We start from the raw sequence: 24,305 nt of genomic DNA, 5'->3' as shown, positions 1-24,305 counted from the left end.
GAAAACACTGCGACTGCTGACACTGAGCGAGAAGGAAATAACAATTAACACGCGTTCGACAAGGATGACGGTCAGGGCATGAAGTTATCTAGATCCGAATTGTCAAATGTGCACAGCGCTATCCTGTGTTGCCAGTAGTATAAACAGAATTACCCGAAAGTCTGAAATTTCTTTCGTGAATCGGAAGATATTGCTAACGAGTAATTAAAAATGACGTGTTATTGTAAAATTTAAGCTAAAATACATATAAATGAAAATTATAAAATTATAAAGAAATATTTTAACTTATTAACCATAGGTATAATGTACCCATGTAACATGTTATGTTGAAATAAAGTGGCAATGTTATTGTGACGTAGGCCCGTGTCACTCTGGGAATGGAAGACCATGTTTTATTAGACCATGTACCATACCATTAACCGTTACAGTATCGGATAACATTATCAGGCGGGTCCACACGGAACGAGCCGCTTCGCGAGGAACTCGCCGGAGTCGGTGGAGACGTGCCTCGCCCGAGCCGATGCGGCCGAGGATATTAAAATAGCGAAAGATCTATCATGCGTTAGAGGCGACACGATTTTCGAATCGTAAATAATTGTAGATTATCTTTCTCGCTCGCTACTGGCCATAAGGCTTGTTTACACTTTGCGGAGTAGCAAGTGCAGGTGATAAGTGCAGGTGTTAAGTGATTAGTAAAATCAACGTGTAAACTGTCATGCTGTTAAGTGACAAGTCTGAGTGCGAAGTATAGCGATTAGACGCTCGGTCTATTTTTGCCTGTTAAGTGTTAACTATAATCACTTATTCTCACCTGCGCTTACTTCGTAAAAATGTAAACAAGCCTTTAATTAAGTGCTGCTTTTTCTGAGCATCCATGAGCCGAACATGTTCAAACAATTTAAACCGACCCAAACAATTTTTCCTTTTTCAAATATACTGACTGTTATTTCTGTATTAGTTTTTTCATTTTATACATATAATTAGAACTTAGAACACATAACATTTTCTAACACACAACATAAAAATAATGCTACATACCTTCTCGAGCTAGAATACTCGCTGACATCCTTTGACTCATCCACGGACATTTCCGGAATAGCGCTTAGTTCCGGTTTAACAGCCACTATCGACTTCCTTCCCTTCTTCTCCTTCTCACTCGCCTTACTCCTCGTCGACCTGCACATACACATGTTTATAATATTTTATATTATAAACCGTGTAATTTACAAATCAAGTTATCTAGGTCAGCCTTTTCAGAAGATAATACTGTTTTCCGAAAAACTATTAACACATACATTTAGCATGAACCGTCACATAACTGACACCTAACTTTTGTATAAAAAACAGGGTACATTTTTTTCTTTATTTTTAATTGAATAAGTCAAATACAACCCAAAAGATGTTGGTTTTTCGGAAAAATAAACAGATGGTAATGTTATTACCGAAACCCCCCATATCATTAACACTAACCTGACCGAATCCTCTGACGTCACACTGACATTATCATCATTCTTACTCCGACTGCGCGTCGCCCGCCGCTGCGGAGTCACTGAACTCTCAACCTTATTCTCTCCTTCTTTAGACTCACGTTTAGCCATAAGCCTTCTCATAGCCGGAGTCGGATTACTAACTTTGCTCGGCGTTTCTTCTACTTCCTCAGATTGGTTGGAGGTTGTAGATTTAGCGCGCTTTCTCGTCGTAGGTTTTCTAATTTCGACATTTTCTGTTTTGTCGACATCCATTTTATTATCATCTTTTTTGTTAGATTTATTAGATGCTGTTGACGATGCGCGTTTGCGTAGACGAGATTCTGGTTTTTCCTTTTCTGTATTTTCTTCTGTTTTTTTACACTGTTCTGTAGCTTCCATAATTTTTTGTAACTCTTTCGTTTCTTTTTCAACTTGTTTATTTTCAGCCGCTGCCTCTTTGTCTGTCTTATCTTTTTCAATATTTTCTTTAGGAATGACATCAACTGTTTTATATATAATAGGATCTACTTCCATTTCTTCCGGCTTATTTATAACTGAACTGGCGTCAACGACATCAGCACTCTTAGCTTCAGCCGCAGCAGTAGGAGTTTCTTTTTCTTCAATAGGATTTACTTCTTCAACAACTACGTCTATCTTTATAACTGCGTGTGTTTCCGTTTTCGATGGTTTGATTTCAGTTTCCGCTGTTTTGATTTCAGTTTCCGCTGTTTTGATTTCAGTTTCTGCTGTTACGGTTTCAGTTTTTGCTGCTTCGTTTTGAGTTGTCGGTGTTTCGGTTTCAATTTTCGCTGAATCCGTTTCTAAAATTTACAATGAGGAATATTTTGCAGTGAACGATATTACATATGATTGTGGTGTAGTGAGGGTAGTTTTGAATACTTCAGAACGTAAGGTAATTGCAAAATCAACCATCAGTCCATCACCTATATTAGAGTTCGTTTCGGAATTACGCAATATTCTGAAGTATCCGGAATTATCCCAATACATTTTACCATGGAAATGAAAATACTTGTTTCGGGCAGTTTATGTCGACTTGATCAAGCGCGAAAACTACATAATTCTGTAGCTAATAACGGAATACGAGAGGTAAAGATATAGAGACAATTCTATTAAATTATACCGGCAAATGGTACCTACCTGTTGTCTTACTTTCCTCCTCCTCCTCATCATCATCATCGTAATTGAGATCCATCTCATTATCTGACATCGAATTGTCATCAGTAAGCAGCGAAACGCGCGCCTGATTCAATGGATCTCTATCCGTCTGTTCCGTCGTGTCCGGACTTTCCCTGACATTGACTTCCAGCTCCTCGATCTGTCTGTTGCTATCGGATGAGGTCTGTTCGTCGAGTTGTTCTTCGATCTGTCTGTTTTGTCTGTTACTGTCGGATGAAGTCTGTTCGTCGAGTTGTATGTCGTTGGACTCGGCTGACGAGTCCCCGATTGATATTATCTCGTCGTCGCCGGAACCTGACATTGAATCCTGAAACGATGTTATGGAGTGTTTTAGGAGATGCAAAATATATTTAATTTAGACAAAAAAAAATGATTATATAAAAATCACTGTTATGGACAAAGCCCAGTTTAAATTGCAAATGATACTTACATCTCCCTCCGAACTCTCTTCATCAGTATCATCATCATTAGCTCCCTCGACAATCTCCTCATCAGTCGACCCCTCCTCATCGCTCATGTCTCCCTCTATCTCATTAATCTCCCTCTCAATCTCAACTATTCTCTCCTTCTCCTTCTGGATATCCTGCGCCGTACCTTCTACGCGTTCTGTACGTTCCTTCCAATTAGACTTATTATCTTCGCTCTCAGATTCGCTGTCATTGGTCAAAAGACTGGATTGGTCTTTTAATACAGACTTGCAAGCGATTGAAACTTCTGTTTTGGTTACTTTTGTAACTGATATCTCTTTAGTACCAGAAACTTCATGTATGCTCGAGCTTTCTGCAATACTGCTTTCATAACTATGTAGCACAGATTTGGCAAATATACTATCGTTCATTGAAGTAAATGCTGGTAGCGTTTTAATATTAGCCGATTCATTATCCTTTTCTTTTTCGACTTCTTGTGAAGTTTCAACAGCGCTGCTTTCGCAGCTTTGTAGTATCGATTTACCGAATTGCATTTCGTTCATTTTAGTAAAAGCTGGTAAATTTTCGATATTAGTTTTGCTGCTGTCTGCTGACTGTACTTTGTCTGGAGTTACAGTGAGTACAGATTTGTTTACAATTGGAGAGAAGGATACATCCATGGTAGCGGCTTGTTTAGGCTTCATCGGCGTACATTCGATTAATTCTTCGTTTTCTTTAGTTTGTTCTGGCTCGGGTTCAGTGTTTTTGGCTTTGAACGTGTTGGCTTCTAACACTATTCTGGTGAGAGATTTTTTGGCCTTACTTGTGCGGTCGGCTTTGGGAGACATGAGTTTTTCTGGCGTCTTTGAACGGCTTCTATAAAATGGTGGATATAGATAGATCGTTAATTTTAATAATTTTATAATAAATATTGTTTATAAATATTTTGACTGCATAACAGTGGAGAAAATTGTACCATTTCGGTACCATTTATTTCAATATTTTTTCCATGTAAAAGTAAATTATAGTAGTAAAACGAACTAAAATAAATATGTAAATTTGCTACATGCTACGAGCAATTGGCGAGAGGTCGCACAGGACCGAGAAAAGTGGCGATGTCTTGTGTTGGAGGCCAAGTCTCATTTTGGGTCGCTGAACCAACAGAGTAGTAGTAGTAGTAGTACAGTCACCAGCATAAATATATTACTATGGGCAGCCGTGCAAAAATATCTGATCCTCCATTTGGGGCATAAGTATATGACGACACTACCTCGGTAAAAATATGTGATGATTTGTGGCCGGCAAAAACATTGTTACTCTGTATCCGCATAAATATCTGATCGGGTCGCTTAAAAATATTTGATTACTCATAAAAATTAAAATTATGTGATTACTTTCACCTGGCATAAATATCTGATACACTATGAAAGCAATATCTACATCTGATGGCAGATGGACCGCCTATATATCTGACACGTTGGAAAAGCAAAAATATGTTATTGTTGTTATCAACCTGCAAAAATGAACCATACCCGTTTGGTATAGAGCCGTAAATTGTATGAAGTTATTTGACAATTCACGAAAACAGTGCAGACTTGTCATTGCATATGTCTGTCTCACATTTTATTCTATCATCAATTTGACGGAATAAAATGGTTTGTAGCATTGAAATAAAAGCTTTGTTGCATACAAGATTATGATCGTGTCATTCACAGACGCGCAAATCTGTCAAATGTAACCTTTAATGCCGTGACAATATGAACCAAGGCACGCGTCTTCTGACTGAATGACATGATCTATATGGTATGTAAGCCAACTTTAAATATTTTCCCTCTACGTTTCGAGCTAGGGAAAATAACCATTTGTTAATCGCTTTATTGCCGCTCGTAGGACAGCTGCCGCACAACTGCATTCAATAAAACACGGCAGATATTTATCAATTTTATTTTCACTTTCTTACCAATAAAAAACTTAAAATAAATTGTCTTGAACTTAAACTCCTATCCTCTGCTTTAATAGAATACGTGAAATGAACTCTAATATCTAGTATGCCCACCCTCGGCATTGATAACATCAGTCAGCCTGTCTCGCATGGACATAACCATGTTGTAGCAATGATTCAAGCCCCGCAGAGATTCCCATATGTCAAAACAATGCCGACTTAAAGTTGCCTTCGTTCTGGCTTGTGTGGGGTCCCAGTGCTGTGTCATTATGGCCCACAAGTTTTCAATGACATTTAGATCTGGACTTTTAGGTGGGAAGTCTAACAACGCAATTTTCTCTTGTTCGTTAATCCAATGGCGAACAATACGGCTGTTGTGAAAAGAACAGTTGTCCTGGATCACGTATACAGGATTGTCGTTTGGATAAGTAATATGCAACGAGGGCAATAGCACATCGTTGAGGATTTCAATATAATCTCGGCTGTTTAATCGACCAGTTACTTGGCACAGTTCTCCCGGCCCTGCAGACGACATCCATCCCCAAACTCCGCATGAAATACGACCCGATCTTCTATTTTCCATTACGTTTAATTCGTCATAACGGGTATTATTCAATCTCCACAATGACACTCGACCATCCATGCTTGACTGAAACACTTTTTCATCTACAAACGCGACGTTTCTAAAATCAAAGTTTAAATATTGATTCGCAAAATCGAGTCGGAGGTCCTTATGTCTTCTTTGCAGCACGGGTTTTCGTGCAGGGACTCGATTTCTTAAGCCAGCCGCTTTCAATCTTCGACGAACACTATCGCGGGATATACCATAGTCATTTGCGACTTCGAGCGTTGAAGTTATAGGATTTTCTTGATATAAGCGAACAATATTTTGATCTTGAATGGCTGTTGTTTTACGGGGACGACCTAAACTTTTATGATGGTCGACATTGCCTTCTGATTCCCATCGCGTAATCCATAACTTAACGGTATTTCTCTAAAAAAAAAAAACAAATATTAAGAATATATTATTAAGTAATAACACTATTCATGAAGTCGGAATTAAGTAATTAAATATAAAATAACTCACAGAAACTCCTAACACATCCATTATTTCATGAATGGGTTTATTTTCCTCGTGCATGGAAACAATTCTATGTTTCAAATGGTCGTCGACTCGATAAGTCGCCATGATATTTATTTCTGTGCCTAACTGTTGTGATTATCCCCAAGGAGTAAATTAATAGGCAACTATCCCTACGAAATAATAATAAAGTCGATTTTATGTAACGTGACATATTCAAGTTGACTTATTTATTATTCTTTTTAATGCCATGTAAGAAGGAGGCTTATTATATACTTACTAAGGATACTCTTTGGGTTTATTACACATCTCCTATCAAGTCTTTTGATACATGATTTTGAAATAAGTCACAATTTAACTGTGCAAATAAAAAAATGTGAGACAGACATATGCAATGACAAGTCTGCACTGTTTTCGTGGATTGTCAAATAACTTCAGACAATTTACGGCTCTATACCAAACGGGTATGGTTCATTTTTGCAGGTTGATAACAACAATAACATATTTTTGCTTTTCCAACGTGTCAGATATATAGGCGGTCCATCTGCCATCAGATGTAGATATTGCTTTCATTAGTGTATCAGATATTTATGCCAGGTGAGAGTAATCACATAATTTTAATTTTATGAGTAATCAAATATTTTTAAGCGACCCGATCAGATATTTATGCGGATACAGAGTAACAATGTTTTTGCCGGCCACAAATCATCACATATTTTTACCGAGGTAGTGTCGTCATATACTAATGCCTCAAATGGAGGATCAGATATTTTTGCACGGCTACCCATAGTAATATATTTATGCTGGTGACTGTACGAGCAAACTTACTTAATTACTAGAAACCATGTGTATACCTATTCATTTTGTAAATCTTGAAGTAATGGGGTTGGCAACTGTCAAAGGTTTGCATAGATGGCGCCGTCATAGCTTGCCCCTTTTTCTATGAGATTTGGCTTAAAGGGCTGGCATCCAGGGTATTAAAAAAACTAAAATATGACACAATTCTAGGGATTGACAGGGCAAGCTATGATGGCGCCAACCCCATTGACGTCACAATGAATCCGCTTTCTTTACGTGAGTTTTAGCTAATTTTAAAGTGATTGAAAGTGCATGAACACCTGCTGTGAAATAATGTAACTTATTTATAGGAAAGGAAACAAGTCTATTATACCTTAGAGTCCTCGGGCTCTTAGGCACTTCGATTTCAACTTGTGGCGAGCGAGATCGACTTCGAAGTCTTCTTCGCGGCGACTCGGGCTCCTCTGGCTTGGCGGGAGACTCCGAGATGGCCTCGAGGCGCGGAGATTCGGCCACCTTCTCCATTCTATCAGGGGTACGAGAACGGCTTCTGTGGAAGCAACAATTCATATGAAAACTTGCCAAGTGGAGGTCGGGCTCGTGCTCCAAGGGTCACGTATCATACCATTACACTATTTTTACGTTTTTATTCCAGCTGTGTCATTTTTTTAAATAAAATATTTATTTAAAAAAATGAGGTTTGCTACTAATTCTTATCTTTATTTATCTAAATTTAAGAGTTATTACTAGGGATGCCACGAATATTCGGCAACTATGCGGTATTCGGCCTATTCGGCCACTTTGCCGAATGTTCGGTATTCGGCCGAATGTTGCCTACTATTCGGCCGAATACCGAATATCTATTGCACCTACTTAAAAAGAAAAATTACACAAAAAATAACCAAAAACTAGGTATATAAAATGAATTCTTGGAAAGTAGTTAAATACGAAGACACGTTTTCAAGCATTTGTTGATTTCAAAATATTTTATTTTTAACATGGATTTGAGTTGATTGACTCTTTGCCGAATATTCGGTATTCGGCCGAATGTTGCCTACTATTCGGCCGAATACCGAATATCTATTGCACCTACTTAAAAAGAAAAATTACACAAAAAATAACCAAAAACTAGGTATATAATGAATTCTGAATGAATTCTTGGAAAGTAGTTAAATACGAAGACACGTTTTCAAGCATTTGTTGATTTCAAAATATTTTATTTTTAACATGGATTTGAGTTGATTGACTCTAACTACATTAATTAATTCTGTTCAACATAAAAATATATCTTAGCAAACGTTGTGCTTAGTTGGCGAACAGTTTTCATAATAATTGTGCCTCAAAATGTTCGCATGTCATGCCGAATATTCGGTATTCGGCTGAGCGAGGGGCCGAATATTCGGTATTCGGCCAAATTCACTATTCGGGGCATCTCTAGTTATTACAGCTTACTAACAAACGTTTGTCAAAACCCAATGCTTCGTTATAGAGTTTTGTTTGTAAACCTTTGGGTGCAGAATCCTAAAAACTGGCATATCTTAAATACGATACAGTCAGCAGAATATATATAGGTATACCTTAAACGGCTTTGCACACTAAGTGTGGTCTTGACCGGATGTGGTTCACTTTCCACTTCCTGTCTGGGTTGTTCCGGGATAGGAGCTAGAGGGGACGCACGCGGACTTATTTCCGGTGTACGAGATCTGCTCCTAAAACAAAACAAAAACCTCCAGTTTTAGTTCAGTATTACAGAAGAAATTAACTGTTGTTACAAAACAACTTTAGCCTCACCTTGTATTTCTGCTCGGCCGCAACGGTGTTATTATGGGAGAGTCGACGTGCTCCGGTGTGCCGGAACGACTTCTACACAATAATTAAATACACAATTACATTAAAATATAGAATACACACAATTAAAAAAAAGTTTATAGGAAACTTCTAATAAATTCACAAGCATTCCTGAGCTTAAATTAAGTTAATTTGGTATTCTAATTAACTCCATTTTGAAAATAATCAATTTTTTTTTAACTGATAATGTTAGAATTTAAAAAAATATCAGAGGCTTCCACAATAATACACATACCTATTAGCCAACGGTGTACTCTCCCCGCCGCCCCTAATCCCGCGCCTTCCCCGCGGCGTCCGCGGCACGCTATCTCTTTCCCCCATTTCCATCTCTGTCTCCCCCTTCTCAGATGTCCTGCGACTCGGCGACAAACTGCTTTCTTCACCAACTGTCTTGTTCGGTGATGCGCTGCCTCGCTCCCGCTGGTCAGGCGTCTCTGTCTTGCGGTAGCGGGGGTTGATGAGGGTGATGGGTATGTCGGCGATGCTCTCAATGGAGGTGTTCGGGTCCTCGGATAGGCTGCTGTTGGCGGAGATTGAGAGGGAACGTCTGAAATAAGAATAGTACGTTATTGTCGAGGCAATTGTTAGCAAAGTATTATTTCCAATCCAGTCGACTCAAATACCTCACTGGAAAACGTTAAAAAGAAAATATCACAATGAGTATTGTTTAGATTTGACACTAGATATAAGTAGGTTTAAACATACAATTATCTTTCAAATATATTTAATTACACAAACGGGTCTACCGCGATATAATTTCATTGTTTTTACCTTTAATTCCGACTAAAGGTAAAAACAATGAAATTATATCGCGGTAGACCCGTTTGTGTAATTAAATATGTGTACAAAACGCGAGAGTTTAAAGTGTTATATCTTTCAAATACCCTTAATTTAATCATTCCACTATTTAGTAGTAGTAGTAGTAGTAAACTCTTTATTGTACAAAAATACATATTAAAAATAACATACAATTAGTAAGAAGTACAAAGGCGAACTTATCCCTTTGAGGGATCTCTTCCAGTTAACCTTTGAGTAGATGAGAGGAGAAAGTGAAAAGAGGGTGACAAATGCAGCAAAATGTACAACAAGGTACCAGAAAGATAAAGGATATAAATACATATAAAATTTATAGGATAAACATACATATATTACACAAAAAGGAATGGGGAAAATACACTAAAAATTGGAAAGAATTAGAACGATATAAAGCAACTATACAATAGAAATATAGACAAATTAATCAGTCAGATCAGATAACCATAGTTTCTTTAACCTCTCCTTGAACGACGCAACCGATTGTGCCTGCCTGAGCGAAACAGGCAGCTCATTCCACAGCTTCACTGGACGCACTGCGAAGGACTTGTTGTATCCTCGAGATTTGTGAGGAGGGATGGCAAGTGATAAATTCGCGCTCGAACGCAGACGGTGGCCACTGCCTTCAGCCAGAAATTGAAATTTTTGAGAGAGGTATAAAGGAGAAGAAGGTGTAAAAAGAACATTAAAGAGAAGAGAAAGAGTGTGAAGATCTCTACGGCGGCGGATTGGAAGCCAATTGAGTTTTTGACGGTAGTAAGACACATGATCGTACTTCCGTAGGCCGAAAATGAATCTTATACAGACATTCTGTAAGCGCTCTAACTTGTTCAGGAGTTCTTCTGTCATGTCCAGATTCACAGCGTCGCCGTAGTCGAGTAAAGGCAGTAACAGGGACCGAGCCAGCATGGCTTTGGTATCAAGTGGAAGAAAGTTCTGAAGGCGCCTTAAAGAATGGAGAGATCCAAACAGCTTTTTGCTCAATTCAGTGACATGAGGCGCCCAGGAAAGTGTCGGATCCATGGTGACCCCTAGATTTTTAACAGTGGGTGAGAAAGGAATTGGTATACCATCAAAGAAAATTCTAGGTGCCACCTGCTCAGATAGTATGGAGATGTAATGTGGACTTCCCAAAACGATCGCTTGCGACTTCATGGCGTTGACTTTTAAACCGAAAGATGAAGCCCACAAACGGACGGAATCTAAATCGGCGTTAATTTGGTTTACGAGGGAATCGAAATCATCAAGGTTGGCAGCTGAATAAATTTGCAGATCGTCTGCGTAAAGGTGGTAAGAAGATTTTAATGACTTTGTAATGTTATTTATAAAAATGGAGAAAAGCAATGGAGAGAGAATACCCCCCTGAGGGACGCCAGAAGAAAGTTCACACCAATCAGAAAGATTATCATCAACTCGAACCCTCTGACGCCTCCCAAAGAGGTAGCTGCGAAACCAGGACAATGAAGTGGGTGCAACATTAAAAAGATTTAAAAAGGCTAGAAGAATGTCGAAATATTTAGTTAGAACGCTCAAATATTTCTTGTCTTATTATTGTAAAATGTTCACAAAGTTTATAACAGAGTACACACCTCGCCCGAACGTTATCTTTGTAAGACTTTCGAGATGAAACCTTTTCTTCTGTAGCTAATTTCTTCAGAGGAGACTCGAAAGGATTGTCATCTTTCTGTAAACGAAAAACAAAACATACACACATTATAATCAAAACAAACAATCCAACTTAAAAAAAACTTTATGCAAATACTTGAAGGGTTAAAATCAAATCATCATTCCAAATACTTCTATAAATACTATCAAACAATTTAAAGTAAAATCTTATACAACTAACATCAGGTTAAAAAAAAACCATACCATAGGATGCGCGGTACTCGTAGAAGTAACGAAACTCTCCATAGACTCGTCCATCTCTTTCTGTCGTACTGGTTCTCTCTCTCGCACTTCGGCAGTAAAAGGAGCGGGTTGCGGCGAGGGCGTTGAACCCGACTCGGAGGCCGTCGGGATTGTGAACCGTAGATGTCTGGTAATAGAGGTGAACATTGGATCACTCGTTTTACTAACAATTCACTTTGAGGTAACAAATGAATGATACCAATGTAAAACAAATGAATGATGGTGAGACACCATTTCTAGTGCTTCTCAGTAAACCTTATTGGCGCAGTCAGTAGAATACAACTTACTAGTTCGTGGAATCACTGTGTAATTAATAATTATTAATTAATCTTCAATATAGTATGTTACATACACGGGTGCATGGATAAACCCATTCATAGTCGTTTAAAGGGTCCAAGTTATACTGGACTACGGATGTAGTGCATAATTGATTTCCATCGTATTTTCTCGGGAATGTTCGTATTTGTCATGCTACTTCAGTCAACGTCAGTACTTTTTGTACCGAGACTGACTGAAATAGCAAGACATGTTCGTACGTTTCCGTGAAAATACGATGGAATATAAATATGCACTATATCTGTACTTAACCTTTTATCACGTTAACGTGAAATGAAGGATTTTAAGGTATTGAGAATGATTCTCCCATTCTAACCGCCGAGGGAACTGCCGGTCCAACATCGGAGCAGGCGCCCGACGCAGCAGACAACTATTGTGTCCAATATTATTTTAAGATTGTATGTATGTTAGTCTGTAAGGTACCTACGGGCCCTAGTTGCCTGAAAACAAATGATATTAGATTCGGTAACTGGTAACTTACTTATTGGTGGAGTCGCTGTAGTGTGTGTGGTTGCTGGCCGTCTCCAATAATTCGTCATCACTCTCGCCGAGGTAACGGGAATCGACCGGCGAGGGCGCGTCGCGACCGAGGGCCGAGTTTCTTATCTGTTTACAAAATATTCATAACATCACTAATTATAATTTCTCAAAAATGGCCGGCAAAGTCGACTTTGCCGCTTAAAAAATTGGTCGCGAAGCGCATAGTTTATGGTCAGTCAAAAATTAAAAAGTTAAAAACATTGCAGTCTCGATTTTGGGACTGCAATGTTGCATACAAATTCCATTATTTGTCATGTTCCAAACTTTTTAAAAGTTGAAATGGCCATATCAAATGAAGGCACAGGCCCATTAAACAGCCAAACAGATGATTAGTACTTATAATTATAATGTTGGTACCGCGACTATTTAGCTGTCTCAAATAGGTTGGCGTATTTTCGGTAGAAAAATACACTTCGATTTTTTAATTAAAAAAATTAAAAGGCGGCTTAGCTAATTTTTTTAATTGTTTCTACTTTTTTTTGTGAAAAAATATACGTAAGAACGTTGCTTTTGTAAAATATTTATATTATATTTATATTTTTTTGCACCATTTTTGAGAAAAGCACTATATATGACTCGGCTGGAAGGCTACTTGCTGGCTTCGGATTCAATTAAACGGACTCCCAAGGTCGTCCGTTTAATACGAATCCTCAGCCTGCAAGTAGTTACTTACGAGCCTCGACAATAATGTACTAATATGCGATGAGTCGTAAAGCGAATACTACAGACTTTTAGGTCACGTATATAAAGTCAAGTTTAGTGTAACCTCACCTCGAGTATACTACGGGGAGTCCCATCCGGACTCCAGACTTCTGGCATAACAACAAAGTCGAAGGGTGTGCGCGAGAACTTTGAGGTTAAAGACGTAAATATAAGGTATAGTTTAGTGTAAAGTGACCTTAAGTATACTATGAGGCGTCCCAGCGCCGCTTCTATCATATATGTTGCCATCCGGAGTGTGCACTTCGGGCATATCTAGTAGCGTGGCCAGCTGGCGGCTGATGGCGCGGTCTCCCCGCGGCGCGCGGGCGCCGGCGGCGGCGGCGGCGCCGGCGAGGCGGGCGCGCTTGGGCGGCGTGTCCGAGGAGTGGAAGTCGGAGAATATACTGGAAGGGAAATAGAGGTCAACTCATACTAACAAACATGTTCACCCAAATCTTGATACATATAATAGTACAGATACCGCTGCAGCAAAAAGATTCCGAGTCATTGACGTATATATCTCAGGAGTGGCCTTACGGGCATTAAGAATGGGGCCAGTACGGCGGTGTGATATCGCTACAACGCGATTGGTTGATGAGTTCGCATCACGCACGCGATTGGTTGACGAGTTCGCATCACGCGCGCGATTGGTCGCAACTAGTTGCGTTAGGCCGCTTGTAGACGTCCGTTATTTTCGCCGGAAACCGGACTGTGTTATGCGACTACGTCCAGTTTTGTGTGTTGCTACCGACAGCTACACCCAAGAAAACAAGACATCGTCGCCGAACCCGGACAATTGTCCGGCGAAAATAACGGACGTCTACAAGCGGCCTTAGGCTGCACGATTGGCTCGAATTCGTGAGTGACGCCGCTGAACTAGTACCATTTTTAGTGCCCGTAAGGCCAGTCCTTAGATATAATACGTCAATGTTCCAAATGCATAGATCTGGCGACCACCCTGTCACAAAGACACGATGTCACAAACTGACATCGTCATTTGGGTTCCTGACATTTAGAACCGTTTATAATCTGTGGATTTTTAAGTTTGTTAACCTATATTACTTCGTGAAGATGGCGTTTGTAACATTGCTGAAATATCAGGAACTCATAAAATGAAATAGACATGGAAAATACCCCGTTTTTAGGGTTCCGTACCCAAAGGGTAAAACGGGACCCTATTACTAAGACTCCGCTGTCCGTCCGTCTGTCACCAGGCTGTATCTCACGAACCGTGATAGCTAGACAGTTGAAATTTTCACAGGTGATGTATTTCTGTTGCCGATATAACAACAAATACTAAAAACAGAATAAAATAAAAATTTAAGTGGGGCTCCCATACAACAAACGTGATTTTTGACCGAAGTTAAGCAACGTCGGGCGGTGTCAGTACTTGGATGGGTGACCGTTTTTTTTTTTGGTGTTTTTTGTATTATGGTACGGAACCCTTCGTGCGCGAGTCCACTCGCACTTGCCCGGTTTTTAGTCTGTAATTTACCTCTTGGTTCTTGATAACTTCGGAGTACAGATGAAGGGTGTGTCCTCAATGTTGAGCGCTCGTTTGATCCCGCGCCTCATCTTGGGTCTATTTACCCAGGTCTCACTGGCGTTCTCTATTGTGTCCTGAAAATACATTTCAAACATGAAACCTAGACACCTACTTCCATAAAGTAGACTTACAAAAAAATTGGAAAGTGTGACAGAATAACAGTTAAAATTGCTTCAGATTCACTATGGTTGCATTCTAAGCATCATAACTTACATTGATAACACTGCAAGAGATTCTGAGAAGGAAAAAACTTGATATGTCTTTTTTGGAGTACTAAACATATTGCTTGACATTAGGTACCTGAATAAAAGACGATTTGTATGTAAACGTGTTTTTGGGAGATTTCGCTTGAACAAACACGGACATCGGCTTTGCTGCTAGAACTGAAAACAAAATTATTTTAATACTTAATACGTAGAGCCATTTCTTCAATAGCAATTTCATTTCAAAAATACTAGACTAAGGGTCGGTTGCACCAAACTTTTCGTATCGTTAAAGAGTTCGCTATTTTTTTATGTATGGAAAGTTTCATAGTAAAGTGCCGGGGCGCGCCGGCTGACGTTGATCAGTCTGTCAAATGTGGTTGGTGCAACTGGCCCTAAGGGCCGATTGCACCAAACCGTCTGTCACAGTTAAGGCGTTCGCTAAACTTTATTGCATAGGAAATTTCATAAAAATTAAATTAAATTCAACCTAATTGAAAATACAAAACGATTCTAACTTCCTTGGCTATAATTTTGTATGGGGGGCGGCACGAGGCTATTAAAAAGATATAAAATAAAATAAAAAATAATAATTCAGCCTATACATGTCCCACTGCTAGGCACAGGCCTCCTCTCATGCGCGAGAGGGCTTGGGCAGTCCCCACGCTAGCCCAATGCGGATTGGGGACTTCACATACACCTTTGAATTTCTTCGCAGATGTATGTTAACAATTACATAGGTAATAGTTATTTACGATACAAGTGCGAAAAATATTAAAACACGACCGAAGGGAGTGTGTTAAATCGACACGAGTTGCGAATTACATCTTCGCATTTCCGGTCGGTCCTTTAAATTTCCGACGTAGTTACGTAATGTGCTTATTATAGCACCAGTTCGTAATGTAGCACCACATGTACTGTAAAACTTATGATGAAACCAGCGAATAAATAATAGAAGTTTTAACACTTTCGCAACCGGGCAAAAAACGGCGCACTACCCCAGAAACCGGTCGTCTATATCTGCGTACAAAACAACCCGCTGGGCGGGTTGTCCGGCATCTGAGTAAAGTTTACGAGTGCCCGAGAGTCGGGTACGCGGTGTCGAATGTGTTAATGAGTAGTATTTTTATTATTTTAGTAAAACCGTTGAAGCTACAATAAAACAGTCAACTACCACTATATTCTTCATTGAAATCTACAATATTTGTTTGAAGCATCTCACTAAGACCCATAGTTTTCAAATTAAAGATGTACTTACTGTGCGGTTCGCAGTGGTCGCTGAGCGCCATATGCGCCACTCTGGCCGCTATGGTCGGCAGCGACGAACACACCACTTCTACCAGAGTGTCGCGTGCCTGCTGTCGGTCCATCACGTCCACGATGGACGATGATGATGATGAGATGTTTGTGCGTTTCGCGTGGCGGAGTTTACAGTTGTGTTGTTGCGCTTCCAAGTACCTGTGTAGCATATGTCCTCAATAAATCAACATACGTACGTCCGACGACTAGATTAGGAATAGGTACTAGTTTTGTATGAAAGCAAATAGTAAATCTAGGCTAGACAAAATGATCCTATAATTGAATAGAAATAATTATTACAAAAAAAAAAAACTTTCAATATAACTCTTGCGTATTTTACAAATTCTTAAACTGTTGTTTTATATGTATAAATACGGAATGGGGCTATTATTATTATCAAAATGTCGAAGTTTTTCTTATCTATTGGGATTCTTATTCTGTTATGTTGGTATAAAACAACCATTTCATCAAAACAAGGCGGGGAGACGTAGTGCTAACAGATATTGTGAGACATTGAGAGATCGTAAGACGATTGAGGATAAGGTGAAGGGAAGAATAGACAAGATAAGCTGAACCCCACCATCATGTGGCGTACTCGTACATAGCTACAATAACCTATTTACCTGGCCTGCTGCAAGTAGTACATGATGAGTATATCCGAGGTGTGCGGTTCGTTGCACTTCTCTAAGTACTTTATGAAGGCCTCCTCTTCGAACGGCAGCAGGGTCACCTGGAGGATCTTACACAACTGTCCTGTGTTGCGGCACCCTGAAATTAAAACTCAGTTAGCATCATATTTACCGATTTGAGCATTGTTTCTTTGTGATTCTCCAGGGTTTCATACAGAGCTACACGTTACAATATTACAGGTATCAACAGGTAATAAAGACGCGACGCGATTAACCATTGGCGTAAGTCTATTGGAACAGTGTTGCCGGCTAAGCCTTAAAAACTACGTATAGTGTAGCTTTATAAAGTGGAATGCAATACATAAAACTGAGTTAAGGCACCTCAAACATCTACTTAGGTGTTTGAGAAATCCTATGCTCAAAAATAATCTGAGAAAGAAGGTCCCTTTTGTAAAGATATGTGCCCCTGGTAACTCTTGTTATTATTTAGCAGAACCTCAGGGGTTCTTGGCATCCCCTTCGCGAAAACGCTTAAATGAGGAGAATCTATTTCTATAATATGCGATTGCGAACAAGTAAGTATTGTAAAGCGGCTGGAGTCATTGTTCCATGCGAGTGTAGAGAAGAGCTGGAGTCATTGTTCCATGCGAGTGTAGAGAAGAGTCCCTGTCATTGCCTATGTCACTTACCTTTGAAAAAGAAGTTTAACACATGTAGCTTTTCCTCTAAACTCCCAGCGTTTTGCACACACATTCTGACCACATCCAGCGCCTCAAATACCAACTTTCTAGCCAAGTATAGATTACAACAGCTCTGCCAATCTTCTAGTTTATCATGGTCATTGACCCTGTTGTTTTGTATGGGCGCGGGTTTTCGAACGTGAAGGTATTGTAGGGCGGCTTGCGACATGTTCTGCGCGAGGAGGGAGGAGAGGACGGCGTGGTGTTGCCAGGGGGCGAGCGTGTTGCCCGTCAGGCATTGGAGTTGGTCGAGGGCGAACTGGAACAAAAATTATTACTTTTTTACTTAAAATACAACTAAATTTAAAACCGGACTTGTTGACAAGAGGAACCTGTTTTACACAATCTTTTTGCTTGCATAAGAGCCATGCTGCCCTCCTAAGCTGAATAGCGCTATCTCAAAAACAAATGGTACTGAAAATGGAATTCTCAGTTATAGAAATTAAAGTATAAGTTAGCAATGAATTTTCTTTTGAGATAGCGCTCTTTGGCTTAGCAGGGCAGCATGGTAGAGTAAATTAATAGTAATAAAAACTGTAACCAAACTATGGCTTTTAGAAGTCAAAAAATAATAGCCTGTGTCACCGGGCGGTGTTAATGTACGAGGGGCGTTCAAAATATTCTCGGTATTGATATCTTACAACCTCTTCTAAAATTTCTTTCGTTACTGGCCGCTAAGGTTTATTCGTTGACATTAAAAAAAAGTATAATTCGAACCGAGATGTTCTTTTGTTTTTCTGCAATTGCTGAACAAACACGGACATCATGTGCGAATTGACAATGTTAACAAAATTAGAACATCGATGCGTCATAAAATTCTTGACAAAACAGGGTAAAAATCAAAAAACCATAAAAGAGGAAATGGATTGTGTTTACCGCGAGTCTGCTCCTTCTTTATCTACCATTCAAAAGTGGTCAAGCGAGTTTAAACGTGGAAGGGAGAGTATTGAAGATGACCCTAGACCTGGCCGGCCTGTAGTAGCTACTTCACAAGAAAATATAGATAAAGTGGAAAAACTTATATTAGAAGATGGTCGAGTGAAAGTAAAATCTATAGCTCAAGTAACCAATCTCTCTATTGGTACCGTACATGATATTATCCATGACCATCTTAATATGTCAAAAGTAAGTGCAAGATGGGTTCCGCGAATGCTGACTCGGCTTCAAAAAGACATGCGTGTTGCTTGTTGTTCCGATTTTATTGACCTGTGCGGTGAAAATCCTGATGAGGTGCTGCAAAGAATAGTTACTGGAGATGAAACCTGGGTTCATCATTATGACCCAGAGAGTAAACAAGAGTCCATGCAGTGGCACATTAAGGGTTCAGCTCATCCCAAGAAATTCAAGGTCATGCCTTCAGCTGGCAAGGTCATGGCCACGATATTTTGGGATTGTGAAGGAGTATTACTAATCGACTATAAAGAAAAAGGTGTCAGTATCACAGGACAGTACTACGCTAATATTCTACGTCAGTTAAAGGATGCAATCAAAGAAAAGAGGCGAGGAAAGTTAACCAAAGGTGTTCTGCTTCTGCATGATAACGCCCCCGTCCATACTGCTCATATTGCCAAGGCAGCTATTGTTGAATGTGGGTTTGAAACTGTTACTCACCCACCGTATAGCCCGGACTTAGCCCCCAGCGACTTCTTTTTGTTCCCCAATCTTAAAAAGGATCTGCGTGGAAATAAATTTTCTGACGATGAAGCATTGAAGGCGGCAGTGGAGGAGCATTTTTACACCAAAGATAAAAAATATTTTTATGAGGGATTAAAAAAAATAATTGATCGATCTCTTAAGTGTATGAACATAGGGGGGGAGTATATTGAAAAATAAAAATATCAAACTTTTCGTACTTGTTTGTTTTCATTCTCATACCGAGAATATTTTGAACACCCCTCGTAGTTTTGACGCTACGGTGGAACATACAATACCAACTCATTTTTTTGCTGTTCCGTTGTTGATGAGTATAAAGAATAGACCAGATCAATTTCAATGATTATTCATACCTTTCCCAAAAAATATCACAAGTAGGTTTTTATATTGTTAAATGATGTTCACGATTATACATAAAGGTTGATACAGGTACGAAATAAAGTATAGAACCATAGCAAAACTTACATCGAAATCCCTGTGGTCGAGATGCCAGAAGGCCTGCGTGGCTTTAATGGCGGTGTTGCTCAACCCGAACATCGTCGGGAACTGCATCAACCTCCGCACCACCGCCTCGTATCTACAACATTATACTACATTTTATAACAGGAATTCGCTGACCATTGATAAGCCTTATCTCTTCACAATAAGGTTCATATTTAGACAGTTTAGATAGTCGATGGTACAAGGTTACAAAATGCCGCAAGAAAATGATGTACCCTCGCCCACACTGTTAACTGTACATCGATGGACGTTATGCCTTTTATAATAAGGTCCACCGTTGTTAGTTAGGAGTGTTGCTGTTTGTACCACGTGTACAGCTAAATTCTACGTATTTACAGCAGTAAAAAATATGACACGTGTTTTATATTTGTACAAGATAATTACTTACCCCCGTATTCATAAAACTTTGTGGGCCTGATTTAGTTAAATTATGGTTTATCCCTTTCTTACAAATACATAAGTCAAAATGACAGATAAAGACAAAAGATTCAGTAAAATGTTCTCTTGAGTTTATTTTGCTATTAATTCTCGATAACATCAATGCAAAAGTCTGGCATTATAATAATATTTGCAACTGAAAATGTTTTTTTTTTTGCATCATACGATCAAAGAGGCAATAAAGAGTATTCTATCTACCTATCTATCAAAGAAAACCTATAAATAAAGCATCACACCTCCACCGTTTTATGCATTAAACTTTTACGATCAAAACATCCGTTGCGCCAAATCACACGATCTGTTTCGCGAAAGAATTCAGGTCACGTTTTAGCAAATAATGCTTATGTTATGATATATAAATATGTATTAGGCTATATAATGTAAAAATAACTTTTGGTTAAGTAGATATCGTTTTATTTGGTGGGATGCAGGCAGAAATGAAGAGAGAAAGAGTGTCAAATACCTGTCTCAAGTCAAAGGGTTTAAAGTTAAAAAATAACCAATTCAATGTGAGAATCAATAAATGTATTTTAAATACAAGGCACTAGTTTGCCGATTCCACCTTCACATAATAATATGTATGGAACTGTAACTGTTGCAATTTTTTTTATAACTCAGCAAAACAATTTCGGTGGGCATTTTACTGGATACAAAGCATGTCAGAATATCTAAAATTCTAGACTTTGGAAACTTTTACTGGCATTTCTGGTAAACGTTATTTATTTTCACTTTTAACGTTTATTTAATAAATTGACATAATGATGTCTTACCTGACTTCATAAACCATAGAGTAATCAACTAGCAGATACAGCACTAGTGAGTGCTTGTGTTCCTCAGCGATGTCGGGCAGTAGATATAGTCGCAGGAGTGAATATAGCGAGGGCGGTGGATACAGGCCGTTGGTCTCGCTGCCGCCTTTCAGCCACATTCTAAAAAAGGAGGGATTTATAAATGTTATTATCCGCATCTAAATTATATCATCAGTATAATTACCACACACCCACCATGGCAGTATATAGGTTCATAATAAGTAAAAACCGGACAAGTGCGAGTCGGACTCGCCCACCGAGGGTTCCGTACTTTTAAGTATTTGTTGTTATAGCGGCATCATCATCTGCTATCATCTGTGAAAATTTCAACTGTCTAGCTATCACGGTTCATGAGATACAGCCTGGTGACAGACAGACGGACGGTGGAGTCTTAGTAATAGGGTTCCGTTTTTACCCTTCCGGTAAGGAACCCTAAAAAACAACTCACTGCTGTATCCTTTCGCCACCGAACTCATGCTCAATCAGCTGGTCGATGTAGAGTAACGAGCACGATTTGCTCGACTCCTCATCGGGTAGTCCACTTTGTAACCGTTGCAGTTTCATTCGCCTAAAACAAAGTGTAAACTCATTTAGATTTCCGTATAAAATTAATTAATAAATAAAACATCAATTTAACATTGATACGAGTATATCAATTTCACAAATGAGGTAGTACAGCGTCCTACATCAAATTACCCGCACTCCCAGAAACCTCAAAATCGACTACCATGACGATTTTTACACTACATAGCGGCAATCTTGGATTCTTGTATGTAAAAATGGTCTTAATTAGTGTGTAAGGTTTTTGTGTAAATCTCGTTCAACTCTGCACCCCGAAAACCTTAAAATCGAACGACAATTTTCACAAAAAAGTGCATAGCGGCCGTTATTGTTTTGTGTATTTAAAAATGGTAATAATTAGTGTTACCTTTTCGTGTATATTTCATTGAGCTGCCGTGCTGGATACGGAAGTTCTTGGTGTCTCTCGGGCAACAGTCCTACTCGGAGAAACCATTGCACTACTTGGAAGTAAAGTGACACCGTACCCACTCCTTTGTATTTCTCCTCGATCTCGCTCAGAGCTGAAACAAATATACAATTTTTTTTTTTATTTATTTCATAAACAATGAAAATGAACGAGAAGTAAACACTGACAGAGATTACAGAATAGGTGGTCCTTCTCATGGTCGTGACTTTGAAAGTTTTTATTATTATTTTCCTATTACTAAAAAATAATTAAGATGCTACGTCCTTTTATCAACATTCGGCTTCCTTGAGGGTGTTTGCGCAGAAAGACCAGTGATTTTAGTTACTTATACCAATAGTAGAGTGCAAATATAATAAAATAGTATGACCAATTACCATCAGGAACTATGAGGTTGCAGCATTTGGTAAGGATGGCGTCCAGTAAGCCGGTCAACTGCGTCAACTGTTGTACACAGTGCTCCAAGCATCGCACTACATTCCTGTAACAAATATTACGACATGTAGCCACTATTTTTCTCGATCTCACTTTGTAAGGCCTTATGTGCATGTGCACTCCTTTTTTGGGGCAGTCGTGTAAAAATTACCGATCGCTTACCAATGTTTGCCACTGATGTGGTATAAAACAAAAGAAAACTATAATCACCTGTCGGGCAAGGAAGAAGAAGAGAACAGCGGAGCAGTGAGCTCCTTAGCGTTTTCTTTTAGTTGTATGGCGCGGCGCCAGCACCAGTCCACCTAAACGAATAATTAACAAGTAATTAGATAACAATACAAACATCAATATCTTGGAACAAACGCCCATGAACTTCACACAAACAAATGCCTTTACCGGGATTCAAACCTAGGACTACAGCTTCGTAAGTATGGTTACAAGTCTATGGCATTTAGACTCTGGGGTGGACTTTAGAATGAGTGTCTGTTGATTTTAAAATAATTAAAAGCGCGGTAAACAACTTAAGTCTTGTTTTTACAATGTAACTTATCTTCTTGTTTAAATAATATTTTTTTATAGAAAACACCCATATTAACAAGCATATTCCTTGTAAACCTTACTGTCTGTTAATGACATATGTTAGTTAAGAGTTGTTTTTGTTGCTAGTATGAACGTACCAAGAATGTGAGAGTACAGCCGACCCCATGATGGCTGCCCGTGGCCCAGTCATGGGCGCAACGTTTCAGAAATCGTGCCAGGCGAGCTTCCAGTGCCACCGATAGTAGAAATCTCCGTTGCTCCTCCTGTAACATAAATTCATTTCATGCCATTTAATTGTGTGCGTGACCTCAATACCTAAATGCACATGGAGAGTTCAATAGACGGAAAACTCTTATGTATTTTATATACGCTCGTCGCTTCAGCCCGCAACGCTCGTCGCGTCATGGTCGCGATGATCTGTCGCTGTATACCGCCTGTGTTTAGTACACAGGCGTCTGTGTCTAGACAGATCTGTATATATTCTCACCGCACTGGGGTTGGTCAACAAGCCGTCCATATACAACGGCGTCAGACCCGCCGCCACACACGCGTGGTAGAGCCGCGGCGGGTTCAGGAGAGCGGTGGGACCGGTGTCGTCGATGGACGCGATGATCTGTCGCTGTATACCGGCTGTGTTTAGTACACAGGCGTCTGTGTTTAGACAGATCTGTATATATTCTCACCGCACTGGGGTTGGTCAACAAGCCGTCCATATACAACGGCGTCAGACCCGCCGCCACACACGCGTGGTAGAGCCGCGGCGGGTTCAGGAGAGCGGTGGGACCGGTGTCGTCGATGGACGCGATGATCTGTCGCTGTATACCGGCTGTGTTTAGTACACAGGCGTCTGTGTTTAGACAGATCTGTATATATTCTCACCGCACTGGGGTTGGTCAACAAGCCGTCCATATACAACGGCGTCAGACCCGCCGCCACACACGCGTGGTAGAGCCGCGGCGGGTTCAGGAGAGCGGTGGGACCGGTGTCGTCGATGGACGCCATGATCTGTCGCTGTATACCGGCTGTGTTTAGTACACAGGCGTCGGACGTATTTAGACAGATGCAATCTGAAAGTAAAGGTTTTATATTAGTTTATGATTGTTGTTATAAGCAGAGACAGAGACAAAATTGTAAAAAACGGCCGCCATTTTGAACTTCTTCATTTTAGCTCTAATCGTGGCGAAAATTTATATCTGAGTATCCAAAAGGAACCGTAATATGAATTCGTGGTCAAAATTGTAAAAAATGGCCGCCATCTTGTTTGTTTTAGACATAGAACATTTTTATTCAACATCACATGAAATGGCAGAATTAACAGATAGCGTAACACATATTTTACAGATAAACCTTAAATTTAGACTTAAAAACTAAGAAATTGAGTTGCACATCTAAGGGAGAAATATTTTCATTTGTTCCCGTTCATAACGAAAATTTATGTATGAAGAAATTATAAAAAACGGCAGCGATGTTGAATTTCTACATTTTT

General features: G+C 39.5%; 1 protein-coding gene across 1 annotated transcript in view; it reads right to left on the bottom strand.

Annotated features, from left to right (window-relative positions):
* LOC134795328 (protein ELYS) overlaps positions 1 to 24,305 on the bottom strand; it is a 36,779-nt gene that overhangs the window by 6,106 nt on the left and 6,368 nt on the right. Inside the window, exons 9-33 of the mRNA XM_063767150.1 lie at positions 23,699 to 23,886; positions 22,957 to 23,082; positions 22,490 to 22,581; positions 22,222 to 22,325; positions 21,788 to 21,941; positions 21,308 to 21,427; positions 20,821 to 20,979; positions 19,577 to 19,688; positions 17,408 to 17,717; positions 16,713 to 16,857; positions 16,049 to 16,248; positions 14,888 to 14,970; positions 14,537 to 14,661; positions 13,238 to 13,445; positions 12,281 to 12,405; positions 11,425 to 11,590; positions 11,145 to 11,239; positions 8,978 to 9,289; positions 8,686 to 8,757; positions 8,472 to 8,603; positions 7,268 to 7,444; positions 3,097 to 3,949; positions 2,628 to 2,973; positions 1,471 to 2,290; positions 1,039 to 1,176 (exon numbers count right to left, since the gene is read on the bottom strand). Of these exons, the coding sequence (XP_063623220.1) occupies positions 1,039 to 1,176; positions 1,471 to 2,290; positions 2,628 to 2,973; positions 3,097 to 3,949; positions 7,268 to 7,444; positions 8,472 to 8,603; positions 8,686 to 8,757; positions 8,978 to 9,289; positions 11,145 to 11,239; positions 11,425 to 11,590; positions 12,281 to 12,405; positions 13,238 to 13,445; positions 14,537 to 14,661; positions 14,888 to 14,970; positions 16,049 to 16,248; positions 16,713 to 16,857; positions 17,408 to 17,717; positions 19,577 to 19,688; positions 20,821 to 20,979; positions 21,308 to 21,427; positions 21,788 to 21,941; positions 22,222 to 22,325; positions 22,490 to 22,581; positions 22,957 to 23,082; positions 23,699 to 23,886 (5,362 nt within the window). The remainder of the gene's footprint in view (positions 1 to 1,038; positions 1,177 to 1,470; positions 2,291 to 2,627; positions 2,974 to 3,096; positions 3,950 to 7,267; positions 7,445 to 8,471; positions 8,604 to 8,685; positions 8,758 to 8,977; positions 9,290 to 11,144; positions 11,240 to 11,424; positions 11,591 to 12,280; positions 12,406 to 13,237; positions 13,446 to 14,536; positions 14,662 to 14,887; positions 14,971 to 16,048; positions 16,249 to 16,712; positions 16,858 to 17,407; positions 17,718 to 19,576; positions 19,689 to 20,820; positions 20,980 to 21,307; positions 21,428 to 21,787; positions 21,942 to 22,221; positions 22,326 to 22,489; positions 22,582 to 22,956; positions 23,083 to 23,698; positions 23,887 to 24,305) is intronic.

This window comes from Cydia splendana, chromosome 12 (genome assembly GCF_910591565.1).
Source record: "Cydia splendana chromosome 12, ilCydSple1.2, whole genome shotgun sequence".
Classification (NCBI taxonomy): domain Eukaryota; kingdom Metazoa; phylum Arthropoda; class Insecta; order Lepidoptera; family Tortricidae; genus Cydia; species Cydia splendana.
Note: the sequence above shows the minus strand (reverse complement) of the source record. Positions and strands in the feature narration are given on the sequence as shown.